This window comes from Anolis carolinensis, chromosome 3 (genome assembly GCF_035594765.1).
Source record: "Anolis carolinensis isolate JA03-04 chromosome 3, rAnoCar3.1.pri, whole genome shotgun sequence".
Lineage (NCBI taxonomy): Eukaryota > Metazoa > Chordata > Lepidosauria > Squamata > Dactyloidae > Anolis > Anolis carolinensis.
The window spans coordinates 80702077-80718851 of record NC_085843.1 but is presented as its reverse complement, the minus strand read 5'-3'; the positions used below and the strand labels follow the sequence as shown (position 1 = coordinate 80718851).

The 16775-nt window shown below is 39.6% G+C and overlaps 1 protein-coding gene across 4 annotated transcripts in view; it reads left to right on the top strand.

The window, feature by feature from the left end:
• The window catches only part of tmprss2 (transmembrane serine protease 2), a 42451-nt gene that overhangs the window by 17188 nt on the left and 8488 nt on the right, over nt 1-16775 (top strand). For all 4 annotated transcript variants that reach the window (XM_008107483.3, XM_008107485.2, XM_008107487.3 and 1 more), the window contains 9 exons: nt 539-589; nt 2075-2282; nt 5456-5542; nt 7994-8113; nt 9710-9839; nt 12502-12612; nt 13711-13754; nt 14335-14503; nt 15701-15876. In XM_008107483.3, coding sequence (XP_008105690.1) covers nt 581-589; nt 2075-2282; nt 5456-5542; nt 7994-8113; nt 9710-9839; nt 12502-12612; nt 13711-13754; nt 14335-14503; nt 15701-15876 — 1054 coding nt within the window. In that variant the 5' untranslated portion in view covers nt 539-580. The remainder of the gene's footprint in view (nt 1-538; nt 590-2074; nt 2283-5455; nt 5543-7993; nt 8114-9709; nt 9840-12501; nt 12613-13710; nt 13755-14334; nt 14504-15700; nt 15877-16775) is intronic.

Genomic DNA, 16775 nt, shown 5'->3' with positions numbered 1-16775 from the left:
TAGTAAAAAAAATGTTTCTAAATTCTGCATTTTGATTTGTTGTCATTTATCATCAAGTTGACTTCAATTTATGATGAACTTGCCTTGCTCAATCTTGTAAACTCAAGGCCATGCCTTTCTAAATATTGGATAGATACCTTTTCTACATTTTCTGCTCCATCATAGATTTAAGTTATTTTAACTCTTGGTGACTGCTTTTAAGCTGTGAATACATTTCATTGTAGTTGATTTTTTTTTTCATTTTATGCCTTGTTGTAAGTTGCTCTGAGCTGCTTATAGGACAGTGTACAGACACCATAAACAATTGAAAATCCAGTGTCAGAATATCTTTAGCTGTAGTAGAAAAGCCACTCATACCTGGTAATTTTAAATAAATCTTTTGTTTATAAATGAGATTATAAGTTCCAGTGAATTGCTCTTAAGTTATGAAAATTGAGTTTTGTGTTTTATTGTAATAAATATTCAATGGAAATAAGGAATTAAAATTTGCTAGTTGTTTTTTAATTATATAAATAAAACAGGTTTTGTATATTTCTAGATCTACTAAAAACAAGTTGAGGGTTTATTGCTCAAAATCAAGATGAATTCGGTAAGTTAACCTTTTAATTAATATGTTTTATTTTATGCTTATTGAAATTGAATTTTCTGCCTAAGTCTTTTAGTTATAAAATTAAGATCAAAAGTACAATCACCATGAAAGATAAGCAGAAAATCAAAAGGAAAACCCTGAAAGATTATGTATCATGACCCTAACTGTGTCAGCATTGAGAGGAATTCTTTTTATTATAATAAAGATTAGGATTTAAAAAGCATTTCGTAAATTTTAGAGCTATGTAAACAGAAATCCAAGGAAGGGATTTAATACCAGGTTTAGCTTTCCCTAGACTAGTACTCTTCAGAGTTGCTGGATGACAACTCATACCATTTCTATTTTATGAGCTTTGGATGATCAAACCTCACAAGGTGTGATTTCTGTTCTTTATAAAAACATATTTCAATATTCCAATTTGATGCCACTCCTATATAAGGACCAGATCATGAAGACATCAACATTGCTGTGTTTGGAAGGCACTGTGAGATGTATTCTAAGTAATGGACCTATTACTAGGTGATCCCAATTGGGAGAGCCACTCTATTGATCTGGTCGACCTAGGGACAACTTTGATTCTCTGGGAAAAGGTCACATGCGCTTAGGCCAGAACATATAGGATTATCTGAAATATAAGCAAGATGTGGTCCTCTCCTGCCAAATTTCCTATATATATATATTAATTATAAGTCTAAAAAAACTGGCCACAAAATCTTGGTTGACTTATCCATGGGTCAGTGTAAGTACTGTATCTTTACACACATACATACAAAAGATTAACCTCCTCTGAGTAGAATAATGAAAGATGAGAGTTTAGACCATCCTGAGAAATTCTAAAAGAAGTTCTGAGTCTTTGTTCTGTGTGTACCGCAGTAGCACTTCTGATCTTTTTGAATGTCTGGGTGATTTGAATGCACTGACACTTCCCCCGTTTCTGTGGAATAATCCTCAACTTATCCATGGGTCATATCAAAATACATAATTTTGGCCCCCAAACCTGCCCTCAACTTATGATGAGGCCCCTATAGGCACCAGTGTATTCAATAATAATTTTCCTAATTTGTTCAACTTACGTTAGCATTAAGCGTTAGTAACTTGCCCTATGTTATTTAACAAATACATTGCATTGGCTACAGAAAATGTTTGCTGACATGAATAAACTTTTAATATACCCAATTAAGGCACTGGCATATTCCTTTCCTGCAACAAATCTTAGCAGTGAGTTGAGTTCAAGTTTTTATCTCCCTAACCAGGTTTTTGTTCAATATGTATCAACCTTTTCTCACATATTCTGAGAATGGGTCATTTTAGATGTATTCAGCACACTATTTCTGTACAAAACACAATTATTTCAAAAGACTGTGGTAGAGTAAAAAATGCTGGAATTGCTGCATTTTTGAACTGGTGCCTCTGCTGTTTTCCTGAGATTATTTCACCATTTTGTAATAATACCTCTTCACATGATTTTCGTATGTTTGTTTTTAGAGGCCGCCACCATATTATGAAAACTATGCCTATCAGCCAGAAAATATTGCTCCTCCAAGGCATGCTGGTGGTTACATGTATCCACCATATCCATCTCCATACTATCCTTCATCAGTGCCACATTACATTCCAAGGGTTTCCACTAATCAATCAACTCCAGTGCCTACAGTAGTACAGCCGAAGGCTACACCTGCAAAGTGCATGCCAAGTAAGCTATTCTTCCAATTGTTTAAAATTAGAAATAAAATGAAAATAAGGAATGCTTTTAAAATGAGGTAGCCATGCAATTAACTTAAAAGCCTTCTGCAGTGATTCAGATGTGACCTTATTTCAACTCGTACCTAGACAAAAGATTGTATAAGATGAGGGATCAATACTCTCTGCTAGTCTGGTCACTTAGGACCTCATCATATGAGCTGAGGGAAAGTGGGGGAAAGCATGGAACAGTGGAGGGAATCGTATTACTCTGTTCCCTCCCGTTAAGGTCTGTCTTTTGCCATCCCACATCCTTTCCTCATAGCTGTCTGTCTGTCCCCCACTTTGTGCCTTTTGGAGTGGGGCAACACCCAACTCCTCAAAAGGAACTCTGGGCTTCCTTTCTCTACACTCTGGGCCCCAAGTCCCACCAGAAATTTCCTTGCGTCATGTTATGTGTTCCATGGGGCTCTGTTTTGGTAGTGTAGAACAAAGGGAGAGGAGACTGCATCTGATAAGGTCATTAGTTTCCTCCCGTAATGTGGGTGGGGTGATTGTGTGAGTGGTACTTCCTAGAGAATAATGTTAGAATGGCATACCATACAGCATTTCACAGAAGAAAACTGAGGTGCTCATGGGTGAACAATATCTGAGTATGGTCAGTGTAGCAGAAGTTATGAATGAGAAAAAACACACAGGCTAGGAGAGGCTGTAGCAATTTACTTTTTCCTGATTCTCCTAGAAAGGATGAGATTTTGCCTGCTCCTATCTGCTAATTTATTGAGTGCCAACTACTTTTGACCTTTGAATTAAATTTAAAAGCACTCCAAAATACTTGGGACTGATCCTGGCAAGTCAGGACAGCTGGAGGGTATGACATGGATCCTTCTTTTTAAGACCATTTTGCATGTGAGATGTTTAACTGAAGGATTTTAAAGACGTATACAAAAATTTGACTATCCAAGCTTAAAAATGTGGTTAATATGAAGGCTCTTATCATGCCCTTGCTTGTTTGGCCTGTCGCAGTGATTCTCAACCTGGGGTTTTTGGCCTTCTCCTCCCAAAAATCCCAACAGCTGGTAAACTGGCTGGGATTTCTGGGAGTTGTAGGCCAAAAATATCTGGGGACCTCAGGTTAAGAACTACTGGCCTATAGAGAGACAAGATTGCTACTGTCAGTCTTTGCTGTTCCAGAGCAGACAGTGCTGGAGGTGATATTCCCAGTTCAATCCCTATACTTGTCAGTACGCCCTCTGACACCTCTAGAAATCCAACCCCAAATAGGGAAACAAGTTGTCCAGGAACACCTGGCCACTCTAAACGAATTCAAGTCCCCAGGGCCAGATCAGCTACATCCAAGAGTATTGAAGGAACTAGCGGAAGTTATTTCAGAACCACTGGCAATCATCTTCGAGAGTTCTTGGAGAACAGGAGAAGTCCCAGCAGATTGGAGGAGGGCGAATGTGGTCCCTATCTTCAAGAAGGGAAAAAAGAACGACCCAAACAATTACTGTCCGGTCAGCCTCACATCAATACCAGGCAAGATTCTGGAAAAGATCATTAAGGAAGTGGTCTGCAAACACTTAGAAACAAATGCGGTCATTGCTAATAGTCAACACGGATTTACCAAAAACAAGTCATGCCAGACTAATCTGATCTCTTTTTTCGATAGAGTTACGAGTTGGGTCGATACAGGGAATGCCGTGGATGTAGCATATCTAGATTTCAGTAAGGCCTTCGACAAAGTCCCCCACGACCTTCTGGCAAACAAACTAGTAAAATGTGGGCTAGACAAAACTACGGTTAGGTGGATCTGTAATTGGCTAAGTGAACGAACCCAAAGGGTGCTCACCAATGCGTCGTCTTCATCATGGAAAGAAGTGACAAGTGGAGTGCCGCAGGGCTCCGTCCTGGGCCCGGTTCTGTTCAACATCTTTATTAACGACTTAGACGAAGGGTTAGAAGGCACGATCATCAAGTTTGCAGATGACACCAAACTCGGAGGGATAGCTAACACTCCAGAAGACAGGAGCAGAATTCAAAACGATCTTGACAGACTAGAGAGATGGGCCGAAACTAACAAAATGAAGTTCAACAGGGACAAATGCAAGATACTTCACTTCGGCAGAAAAAATGGAAATCAAAGATACAGAATGGGGGACGCCTGGCTTGACAGCAGTGTGTGCGAAAAAGATCTTGGAGTCCTCGTGGACAACAAGTTAAACATGAGCCTACAATGTGATGCGGCAGCTAAAAAAGCCAATGGGATTTTGGCCTGCATCAATAGGGGAATAACGTCTAGATCCAGGGAAGTCATGCTCCCCCTCTATTCTGGCTTGGTCAGACCACACCTGGAATACTGTGTCCAGTTTTGGGCACCGCAGATGAAGGGAGATGCTGACAAGCTGGAAAGCGTCCAGAGGAGGGCAACTAAAATGATTAAGGGTCTGGAGAACAAGCCCTATGAGGAGAGGCTTAAAGAGCTGGGCATGTTTAGCCTGCAGAAGAGAAGGCTGAGAGGAGACATGATAGCCATGTACAAATATGTGAGGGGAAGTCATAGGGAGGAGGGAGCAAGCTTATTTTCTGCTGCCCTGCAGACTAGGACACGGAACAATGGCTTCAAACTACAGGAAAGGAGATTCCACCTGAACATCAGGAAGAACTTCCTCACTGTGAGGGCTGTTCGGCAGTGGAACTCTCTCCCCCGGGCCGTGGTGGAGGCTCCTTCTTTGGAGGCTTTTAAGCAGAGGCTGGATGGCCATCTGTCGGGGGTGCTTTGAATGCGATTTCCTGCTTCTTAGCGGGGGGTTGGACTAGATGGCCCTTGAGGTCTCTTCCAACTCTACTATTCTATGATTCTATGATTCTATGATTATGCCAATCAGCAAACAATACTCACAGCTTTCCTTACAACCTTGGAGCTGAGTAAAGATAATGGTTGCTGGTAAAATTAATAGGCACCTGCAAGAAAAGCCTGGGGCTCTTTAATATGTTATCAGGGGAGACTCCTTGGCATAGCTACTGTGAGATGCAAAAATATGAAATCTTGTCTTTAGAGATATGATCAATATTAAAATTTTATTGGCTGTGGAGGTTCAGTGAATTGGCAACACATTTGGCATTTCATAGTCTGACAAGTCTATATGCACAATATAGCTACATATTTTCCCTTTATTATTACAGAAACCAGGAAAGCTGTGTGTCTGTTCCTAGCAATTTCAGTACTACTAATAGGAGGTGCAATTGCTGCTGTTCTCATTTGGCATTTTGGTAAGCATTCATCTTTATTCTCAAGAAACTGAGTTTAAGGATAGTCCCCCTTATTTGCCTTCCAAAACTCAAGTAGCATTTTTTCCTTTTTTTATAACTGTAGTAAGGTAAAGGTTTTCCCCTGACAATAAGTCTAGTTGTGTCTGACTCTGGGGGTTGGTGCTCATCTCCATTTCCAAGCTGAAGAGTCGGCGTTGTCCAAAGATGCCTCCAATATCATGTGGCCAGCATGACTGCATGGAGCTCCATTACTTTCCCGCCGGAGTGGTACCTATTGATTTACTCACATTTGCATGTTTTCAAACTGCTAGGTTGGCAGAGGCTGAGGCTAACAGTGGGAGCTCACCCTGTTCCCTGGATTCGAACCACTGACCTTTCAGTCAGCAAATTTAGTAGCTCAGCGGTTTAACCCGCTGCACCATCTGGGGCTCCTGGTAACTGTGATATTCTTAAATTATGCCCTGCTTTAATATGGTCAGATCTTTAGTATCAGGTGCCATAGCTTTGACCTCTCTTTAATGGATTTTTGGGTCAGGATTAGTGTGATCCTAGTGGTAACACAATAGCAATTTGCAAGAAACAATTTGTACTTTATTGTACATCTATTTATGGTGTTGAATAATATGTGTGTGTGCCATCTATAAGCAACTCTACTAAAGGCCTTTTCACATTGCACAGCTATAGTACTATGATTCTACTTTAGCTGAATCCTATTGAATCATGGGAGTTTTAGGCTGTTGTGTTGTGTACCTTTAAGTTATTTCCAATTTATGGCAAAACTAAAGCAGCAGCTTATTTAAACTTCCCGCCCGGAGAACAATAGCCACCTCATCAGACTACATATCTCATGATTTTAAAAGGATGCAGCCATCGTGGTTAAAGGGCAATTATAGCTCTATAAACTGTGCTGTGTGAAAAGACCTCAGGTGTTCCCTTACATCTTCACACAATCTGAGAATAGCGCATGCTTACTCGATAGTGTGACCTGGCTATGGGTAGGCTGAACAGAGGCTGTGAGATGCTCAAAATAGTTAAAAAGTGTTCACTTAAGGAAGCAGGCATTTGCATAGCACTGAAGTAATAAATAAAAGTTTAGTACATACCCTCAAAGCATGAAAAAAAAATCATGTCACAGACATTGTTTTTCATAACCTCTAGAAAAAACATCTAAAGCAGCATAGTATAATGGTTTTAGGAGCCCCGGTGGCGCAGTGTGTTAAAGCGCTGAGCTGCTGAACTTGCAGACTGAAAGGTCGCAGGTTCAAATCCCAGGAGTGGCGTGAGCGCCCGCTGTTAGTTCCAGCTCCTACCAACCTAGCAGTTCGAAAACATGCCAATGTGAGTAGATCAATAGGTACCGCTCTGGCGGGAAGGTATCGGCGCTCCATGCAGTCATGCCGGCCACATGACCTTGGAGGTGTCTACGGACAACGCCGGCTCTTCGGCTTAGAAATGGAGATGAGCACCAACCCCCAGAGTCGGACACGACTGGACTTAAAGTCAGGGGAAACCTTCACCTTATAATGGTTTGAGTGTTGGATTGTGACTAGGTTTTTAATTCCTGCTCAGCCATGGAAATCCACTGGGTGACCTTTGGAAAGTAGCACTCTTTCAAGGCAAAGGCAAAAGACCTCTGAACAAATCTTGTAGAGAAAACCCAGTGATAGGGTGACTTTAAGGTCACCATAAATGACTGGAGGGCACACAAAAACAAGAAAATGCAGATATCTCTTACATATTCTAAAAGGCATTCTGTTGCTTTCATGTGTTAAGACTAAAGGATGGCACACCTCTCTCAGAACAAAAGGCGTGAAACAGCAGGAAGACATCACACAATGTAACTTATTAGGTTGGGGCAATGTTTAGCTTAACAACAATTTCTAAGGCAAAGAAACCCTTTGAATCCCTTGGCTCTGCCTTTTAGAAAGATGAAGTAACATGTTGGGGCAGGGGCTAAATACTGTTCTTTACTGGCCAGCAATGTAACCATCAATCAGGAATGACTGTTTAAAGATGAAATTGACTTCTCACATTGATAATTTTAACCACATGAGCTGTCATACTTGGGGAATTGAATACTCCATCAATACGTAGGAAAATAAAGGACTACTTGGTGACTTTCATAATTTATGCCATATTATACAAAGTATTAAATCTAAGATGATAGTGTGCCTTTTCTCATTGTAAAGGTCAGTGATCATTATATCCTATTCAGTAAATTCATGTTTTGTTGTACAAAGGGTTAGGTACGTATTTTGGGCTGCTGAAACAACTGACTTAAAACCCAGGAGACTGGATAATACTGGAAAGCTTAATGAGTTTTCATCAATATATGATGTCAATGAAGATAAAATATTGAACATGGTTTTGTTTTTTCCACTTTTTGCTTGTTTTGTAGCTTTTGTTTTTTGAGATCTGCTTGGGTTTCTAAATGTGTTTATCTTTTTGCAGTGACAGACAGTTGTTTTGGCTCCAAGATAAAATGTGGTACAACAGGAATGTGTGTGGCACCATCTCAATGGTGTGATGGAATACGTGATTGCCCGAATAATGAAGATGAAACCCGTTGTGGTAAATATGCACCATCTATTTTTATTTGTGTCTAAAATGAGTTATCTGCATGGTGTCAAATGAAACTTTGGAAGGCCACTAATCTGGATAGTTTAAAAAGATGATTGGTCAGATTCCTTAAAAATGTTAGACATGAGAGAGATATAAGTTCTCCAAGACCCGAAGTAGTATGGCTTTGTGTCTTACTTGATGGGGAGTGCAGTATGTGAGCGTGTGCCTGCATTGTTGTACTCAGCAGTTGTTACATCTTTATGGAAATCACATTTTTCTCTGACGAATGGTCAAACAATGAGATAAATTGATCATTGTCTTATAGCCCTTTGGTCAACGTTGAAAACAAAGTGTATGAGCCCCTTAGATTAGGCTGTGCTGGAAATTATTATTGAAGTAGAATGCAGCAGCTTTTGAACTCTTTCTTTTATTCAATGAATGTCAATGTCAATTTAATGCTAACCTAACCAGTTTTGCAGACTCTCATTAAAAGTGAAAGAAAATCTGTGCACAATCCTCTTAAATTAGAAGATACAAATGTGGGGGAAAACTCCTCAGCCATAGGTTTGGTTAATCCAGGATTCCATTACTATTAATACGAACTAGAATTTGGATATGGATACCTTATTTGGAATATTTTAGTGATTTTATCAAGTAGTTTCTTACTTGCCTCCTTGTTAATAAAGTCTGAGAAGGTATCTTTTAACATATACAATCCTTTATAAACTGCATCTCTTCTGAGCCTGTAGGCTTCCTAAAGTACCTAATGAAATAACTTTCTAGAAAGAGCAGACAATAAAGTTTTAGCAATTGTATTCATTTAAATAAAGAACCACTATGTGGGGATGTTATATTATGAATCTTGAGATCAGGGTGTGAATCCCTATCCAGCCATGGAAACCCACCAGGTGACCTTAAGCAAGTCACACTCTCTCAACCCTGTGACTGGTTCGCTTTAGGGTCACCATAGCACACAACAACCGTTAAAGCATCTTTGTTTTGTGGATGGATGAGTTTCTGTTCATTTGTTTTTAAACGATCTAGAGAGGCTGTAGGTCTTTTTTTCCTCGTTTCCATCTCTCTCTCTTTTTTGTCTTAAATGAACTTATCTTTACATGAAGACAAGCACCCACAGAAAGTTCCTTCTGATGTGAGTACTGTTGTCTTTACTATTTTACTCTTTATTTTCTGGCAGCACTTGGCTTCTTTTGACATGAAAGAAGATGAATGTTTCAGAAACTTCCTTATTTGTGTTTCCTTGCAAAAGCGAGGAAGTGATAGACTCTAAAGCAGTGGTTCTCAATCTGTGGGTCCCCAAGTGTTTTTGACCTTCAACTCCCAGAAATCCTAACAGTTGGTAAACTGGCTGGGATTTCTGGGAGCTGTAGGCTAAAACACCTGGGGTCCCAAAGGTTGAGAACCGCTGTGCTAGAGGATGATAGGCAAATGGTTGTCCTGCAAGGAGAACAGGCTTTATGGGTGTTTTAGAATAACAGCTGGTGGAACAGGTTACTTTGTATAGATGCACACACAGACTTTTAGACATGTGTTATATAGATCAGCCCTGAACATAATATTTTAGTATTGTGTCTTCTTTCATAACAGTGAGACTTTTTGGACCAGAATTTCAACTGGAGGTCTATTCATCTGAAAGCAAAGATTGGTACCCTGTATGTTCTGATGATTGGAATGATAAACATGGGAAGACAGCCTGTGAAGATCTGGGATATAACTCGTAAGCATTATTATATTTTTAAAAAGAAAGACACAAAAAACCTATAGTTGGGGACGAGAGAGAGGGCCTTCTCTGTAGTGGCCCCCGGCTCTGGAACTCGCTGCCTAGGGAGATCAGGCAAGCCCCCGCCTTGATGGCGTTTCGGAAGAGCCTCTAAACCTGGCTTTTCACCCAGGCCTTTGGTTAAGATCGCCCATCCCCATCATAATTACAGTTATACTCCTCAACCTTTTGTGTTGGTCGCACTTCTCCTGATTACTTGACATTCATTCAGGGCTCCTCCCAACCCAATGTGACCTTAAATGAATCTGTTGCACTTTATCTATTTATGAATTTGCAACTCATAATGTGCACTTTGCTTATCCACTGTTGCAACCTCATGGTATCCAAAACTACATGAACCTATCTTGTCTGTAACTTGGAGACTGCCTGTACCTCCCATTCAGTGTACAAACACCAAATAGACTAATGAACATGGGCAATGTGAAAGTTTTCACCACCACATCTGAAGCCAGCTGGCTGATCCATAGGGCAAACTTCATGATTCACAGATATCCCCTCCAACATTGGAGGAGCTCACTTCACTCTTACAACTTGGGAAAGTTTCTTTAACAAACTCTGCTCTTCCTAACTATTAACTACTAAGGAATATAAGTGTCTGGAGAGGAGAGTGTGAGACTTTTGTGAACTTTTTACAAAGCATTTTAATCATTTCAGCCAATTCACAAACTGCTTAATTTAATAGACTCCTGTTTGTGTGACAAATGGCACCAAACTGCTGCATGGCCATCCAATAGGTGAAATTATTTTCTGTGGAGGCTCATCACTATCAGAACACATTTAATGGGCTGGGCTGGCTGTGGCACAGCTGGTTAGTAGCCAGCTGCAAGAAATCACTACTGACCGAGAGGTCATGAGTTCAAAGCCTGGGTTGGGTTAAGCCCCAGACCATTAAATAGCCTAGCTTGCTGTTTACTTAAGCAGCCCGAAAGACAGTTGCATCTGTCAACTAGGAAATTTTGGTACACTTTATGCAGGAGGCTAATTTAACTAATTTACAATACCATAAAATTCCCAGCAGCGCGTGGAAGGAATGAGGAAGTAATACTATCAAGTACTCAGTGTCCCAAGTGGACTGTGAAGCAGCAACTCCCCCTGTGGCCACAATTGTCACAGCCCTGCACAGCATCTCTTAGTATAAATAGCCATTCACTATGCTCATTGTCAGTCAGTCCGTAGTCAAAGCCAAAGTAGATTCAAACACCAAACCATGCTGGGATAATCCAATAGGCATAGTCCATAGTCCAGTCCAAAAGTTCTCACCAACACATCCAAAATGTATGTAATCCAAGGTTCAAAGTCAAGGTCAGACATATGAAGTCTTCAGACAGAGCTCCAAGCTGTAGCAAGTTCCAAACAATGCTCACAGCAAAGACCAAATCCAAACTGCCACTCTTTATGCTCCGTAGCACAAGTGCTCTCTCTCATCTGTTGGCTCTTCTCTGTGCTGACCAGGCGGATCTACGCAGCTGAATAGCATGAGTCTTCAGCTGCAGTCTTTCTGGGATACTTAATTCTGCCTCATTGCTCTCCTTGATCCTGAGTTAACTCAGGACTCTCACTTGCCTGAGGCACTTGGTCCTGCCCTGCAGGGGTAGTTTCCTCAGAGTCAGGCTGCAACTGTTGTTGCTCCCTGCTTTCCACTGACTCAGATGCTAGGCCTTCATCTTCGTCTGTATTGCAGACCCTGACAGGAATCGAGCATATCCTCATGAAACCAGAAGCTGGAAAAATGTTAAATTGCCTCTGTGTCTGTCTGTGTGTTGTTTGTCTAAAGGCATTGAATGTTTGCCATATATATGTGCATTGTAATCCACCCTGAGTCCCCTTTGGGTTGAGAAGGACGGAATATAAATACTGTAAATAAAAAATGTTCCATCTTATTTTGTCTGCCAGGAATAATTTCCTTTGTGTCAATCACTTGCTTTACTACATTTCGAGTGCAATACTATAGCAGTGATAGTATTGAAGATATTAGAATGAATGAATCTTTTGTCCTTTTTGCAGGATCTTTTAAATACATTGATAGTGTATCCTGGGAATTTCAACTTCCACTTTCTCTACCTATTTTCATATAATGAGGCTCTTAGATTCATTATGATACACAGCTTGAATGTCCCTTATCTGAAATGCTCAGGACCAAAAGTATTTTGTATTTCAGATATTTTTAAAGGATTTTTGGAATTCCTATATTTGTTGATATGAATCCAATCCAAGAAATGGTATCCAGATATTAACATGAAATTAATATACATACAGTCTTAAGGCAATTTTGTACACAATATTTTTTACAATTTTGTGCATGAAACAATTTGTTTTATCCTGAATCTTCAGAAAGCAATCTCAGCCTCTCATGTAGATGCTTTTGGATTTTTGAGCATTTCAGATTTTGAAATTCCAGATGGTGATGCTCAACCTGTACAACTCACATGCTAGTAGTACTTCTGTCTGCAATAACTAATGACAGTAAAGAGATCAGTTAGTAACTAGATGTACTGTTAATCTGTTATCTGATTAAATTTGATTCTTTCTTTCCCATTTAGAATAGTGAATATTAGAATTTGACTGCATTTACTTGACTGTTGACTTTTATCTTTGGCAGGAATACATATTTCAAGAGCCAGACAATACCACTCATGAGTGCATCTAAAGGCTTTATGAAGCTGAATGCAAGTGCTGGGGATATAGACTTGTATAAGAAATTGTATAATAGGTAATCTTTCAGAACTTACTATCAAGGGTATAGCTCCTTAGACCATAATACATTGTTCTCTAATTTCCAAGTCAGCCATAATTTTAAAAAATGAACGCTGTTTTTATTAAAACAAACTATAAAATAATTTTCTTTCTGACTTTAAGCTTGAGTATAATATAATACAATCATTCTTTTCTGTCAAGTTCTGGTTTTTGCAGATGTGATGTTTTGATTGAGTTCTGAGCAGTACTTCTCCACTGGTTATTTTATTATGGATGGTGTGATAGTAGGAAAGCAGAGGATTGTGTGGGAAAGATTGCTTTAGCACTCCCCCGCAAGATGGAAGGTGCCCTTCTGTAGATGGGATTATATTAAACTTGTACCTAGCATATATAGCAGAGTGGGAGCCTGTTTAACATAGTTTGCTCCCAAAAAAGTAAGGAATTATGTGTAAATAATGCAAACATCTTATCAAATAACAGACTGTTTTCAGTGGTTAAGAAGTCCTGATTAAGGGACAAAGACATTGGTGACTTAGGTCCAATCGACACTGTCATATAATCCAGTTCAAAGCAGATAATCTGGATTTTATATGCCAGTTTAGATGAGGTTTTAGAGAAGAAAACCAAGGGTTTTCATATAAGAGCTCCCTTCTGAGATAGGAAATTTACTCAGGATGCAGATTTAATCTAACCTTGTTCTAAGGAAATGCTGAGAGAGAACTAATAGGGAAGGACTTGGTGGAAAAATATCTAAGAGAATCAGTTTAAATCACAGAGGATTCATATAATAGATAACAAGAAGGAAGTATGCATCGTCTCATTTGGATATCTAGCCACATCAGTGTTGCCTTTCCTGAGGCCTTTTCAACTATTCACTGCTATGTGTGAACATGAAGCTGTTTTGTGGGTTCATTGATAGCTGGTACACTGCCAGGTTGGAGGCTTTTTAGTCATATGGACAAGAGCTGTATGCTTAGCCGGGTTGCATTGTTATTTGTGCATGATAGACACATAGGACACCACTATGCTGAAATTATTCCCATCCTACTTGGGAAGGAAGGCTGTTTTTGTCCGCAATATAAATAAAGCCTCATTCTGTTTGCTTGTGTTACAGTAAAAGCTGCTCATCAAGGAGTCTGGTGTCTCTGCAATGCATAGGTAGGTGCAGCAGTTTTGCTTATACAGTATATTTGCTTTATTTTTTTTCTTAGTTTATTTGATCATTATTGACCTACAGAAATGTGCAGGCTTTTTCATTAAATGTAGATTCTGGGTGCCTGAAATCAAGTATGGAAACAATGGAACATATTAACTTCATTTGCAGATTTGGGTTTCTATTCTTATAGTGTGAATTAATCTGAATAGAGATTACCACTATTTCTTCTGTTAAACCCTTCTAAAATTGAAGAGGTCCATGTTTCAGATGGAGATAGTGAGGCTATGGTTTTAAAATGGGTAACAGTGCAGGATATTTGATCCTCCATAGCTCCTCTCAGAACCTCCCATTATAACCAATAGTAAGAGAGAGTGGCAGCTGTAGTCCAGAACATTTAGATGGCCAGAGATTTCTCACTACTGTCCTACAAAAAAGAAAAGAGATAAAATATAGAGGAAGACAGGAATAACAACAACAACAACTATTATTATTATTTCTTACTCACCTCTCCCTGTGGCTTGAATGTTTCTAAAACATTCTGTGATGTTAATGTGAATCTTTTGCCTAACTCTGTTTCTCCAGACTGTGGCACTCGACGTGTAAACCGTCGAAACAGAATTGTGGGAGGGACCTCTGCCTCCCTCGGAGATTGGCCCTGGCAAGTCAGCCTTCATTCCAGTGGCACCCATCTGTGTGGAGGGTCTATTATCACTCCTGAATGGATAGTAACAGCAGCTCACTGTGTAGAAAAGTAAGTCCTGAACATTTCCTACCAGGCTGCTTTCCTAGTATTATCTCAGTAGCATGCCAATCAATTGGAATTTTATGTAACAGCTTTGATTAATGATATAAATTATGGTTATTTTTTATTTTTGTAAGAGGAGATGCTTTGTATTAACTTATTTTAATTCTATTGGTGTAAAAGATGTTCATTTGGTATGTCTAGAGAACAGAGCTGGTTCTGTCATTAGCTTGAGGGAGAAAATTACTTTAGATGGCAGATTTGAAGGCAGGTGGAGCCACAGTTGCCCCTGAGCATACCTTTTCCAGTCCTTTTTCCAGGCCATCCTATCCTTCTTTGTTGCTGGATAGAGATGCATGTGTTCTATAGGCTGTTTTGTACACCTAAACTAGGTTGCCTTTCTCAAATGCAGTGTTAGCAGCCCAGACGTGCCTGGCAAACCATGTAGTCCATGGTGCACAATGTGTAACTTCCTGCTTTGATCAGATACTCTCAGGTGTTTTTGTTGACTTGCACTTCTCTCCATTGATGTGAACAAATTTATTCGTGCCACCCCAAAGGTTAAATCTCTGTCACTAATTCTTTGCTTACTAATACACTTTATTTATAATACACTTTATTTACTGTATATTCCGTCCTCCCCTCCCAGGGGACTCAGAGCGGATTACAGTATTTACATACATAGGCAAACATTCAACGTCCTTATAATCACAGATACAGTGAGACACACAAACACAAACAAAGGCAAGGCGTCTCCTTTCATTTCCGGCTTCTGGAAGCGGTGTTCATCTCTAGATTCTGGGAGGTGCTTTTCTCCATTTTCAAGCCAAGGAGCCTGTGTTTTTACTTCCTGATTGTGTGGCCGACAAGATTGGTTGGAGTCTCTCTTGCCTTTTCCTACCTGAAGTAGTACTTATTTATCTACTCACGTTTGCATGTTTTCGAACTGCTAAGCTGGCAAGGAAGATAAGGCTGACAGACGGGTGCTCACCCCATCTCGCGGATTTGAATCGCCAACAGTTCAGCCAGCACAAAGGTTTAACCCGTTGTGCCAGCGTGGCCCCATATATGACATATCTAACCTAGATATGTCAGTTTCGTGATAATAATATTTACATTGGGTGTTGATGCTGCAGCAAGATGATTTATGCTGCAAAATTTTTAAAAGCAGAAACCATAATTACTATGTTTTTCTCTCTTGTGTAGGGCATTTTCTAATCCAAACTATTGGACAGTTTTTGCTGGGATATTGACACAGCCAGAAATGATTTCTTCAAAGGGACATAAAGTTGCAAAAGTAATTCCTCATCCAGGCTATGATACATCTTCTAAAACAAATGATGTTGCTCTTATGAAGTTACAGTCCCCACTTGTTTTTGATGGTATGTATAGCCTCCTGTTTATAGGGCTTTACCTGTAAGTCCCATGTTATTACCATTCTCATGCTCAGTAATATAAAATGATTATAATAAAATATGTTAATTTTAAATAAGTGACAATAACCGAACAGAAAAAGATTATTTTGTTCTTGTTTATGATGATGACAATAATATTGAACATAGTATCGAATAAGAGAGATATGGAGCATGCACACACTTCATCATTCTAGCCATTATATACTACTTTTAACTGATACCACTCCTTCCTATAGAACATGAGGCTTGTAATTTAGCAAGATTCTTGGAATTCCTTGTTAGAGAAATCTAGTGCAATCCCCTTGGTTCCATCATTAGAATGAGATCCATTCTGGTTAATTTGATGTATGTTTCTCTACTTAGTATGCATTCTGAGTCTACTTGGAAATATATTACATTCTGTGCAAAGTGTTATTGAACTGAAAAATCATAATACAGCAAATGGTAGAGGGGGGAAATCTGAGGCTTTCTGGATGTTGGTGGACTAAAACTCCCATTAGCCCTAACCAGTATACCCAATGATGCCTCGGAGTGTGGTGGAGTTTCCACTGGAAGTTTTTAAGCAGAAGCTGGATGGCTATCTGTTGGGAGTGCTTTGATTGTCTGTTCCTGTATGGCATGGGGTTGTCCTGTTGGCCTTCATGGTATTTTCCAATTTGATGATTCTAGAAATATAAGGGACGATGGGAGTTACAGTAAACAACAGCTAGTAGGTGCCAGTTTCCTGTCCTTGCTATGTGATGGAAGTATCTACATTCATTCATTTCTCTGTCCTCCGCTTCTTCTTTCATACACCTATTGTGACTTGGGAGATAAATGTCTTGAAATAAAGATAACACATTATATTACAATTAATGTGACAATTG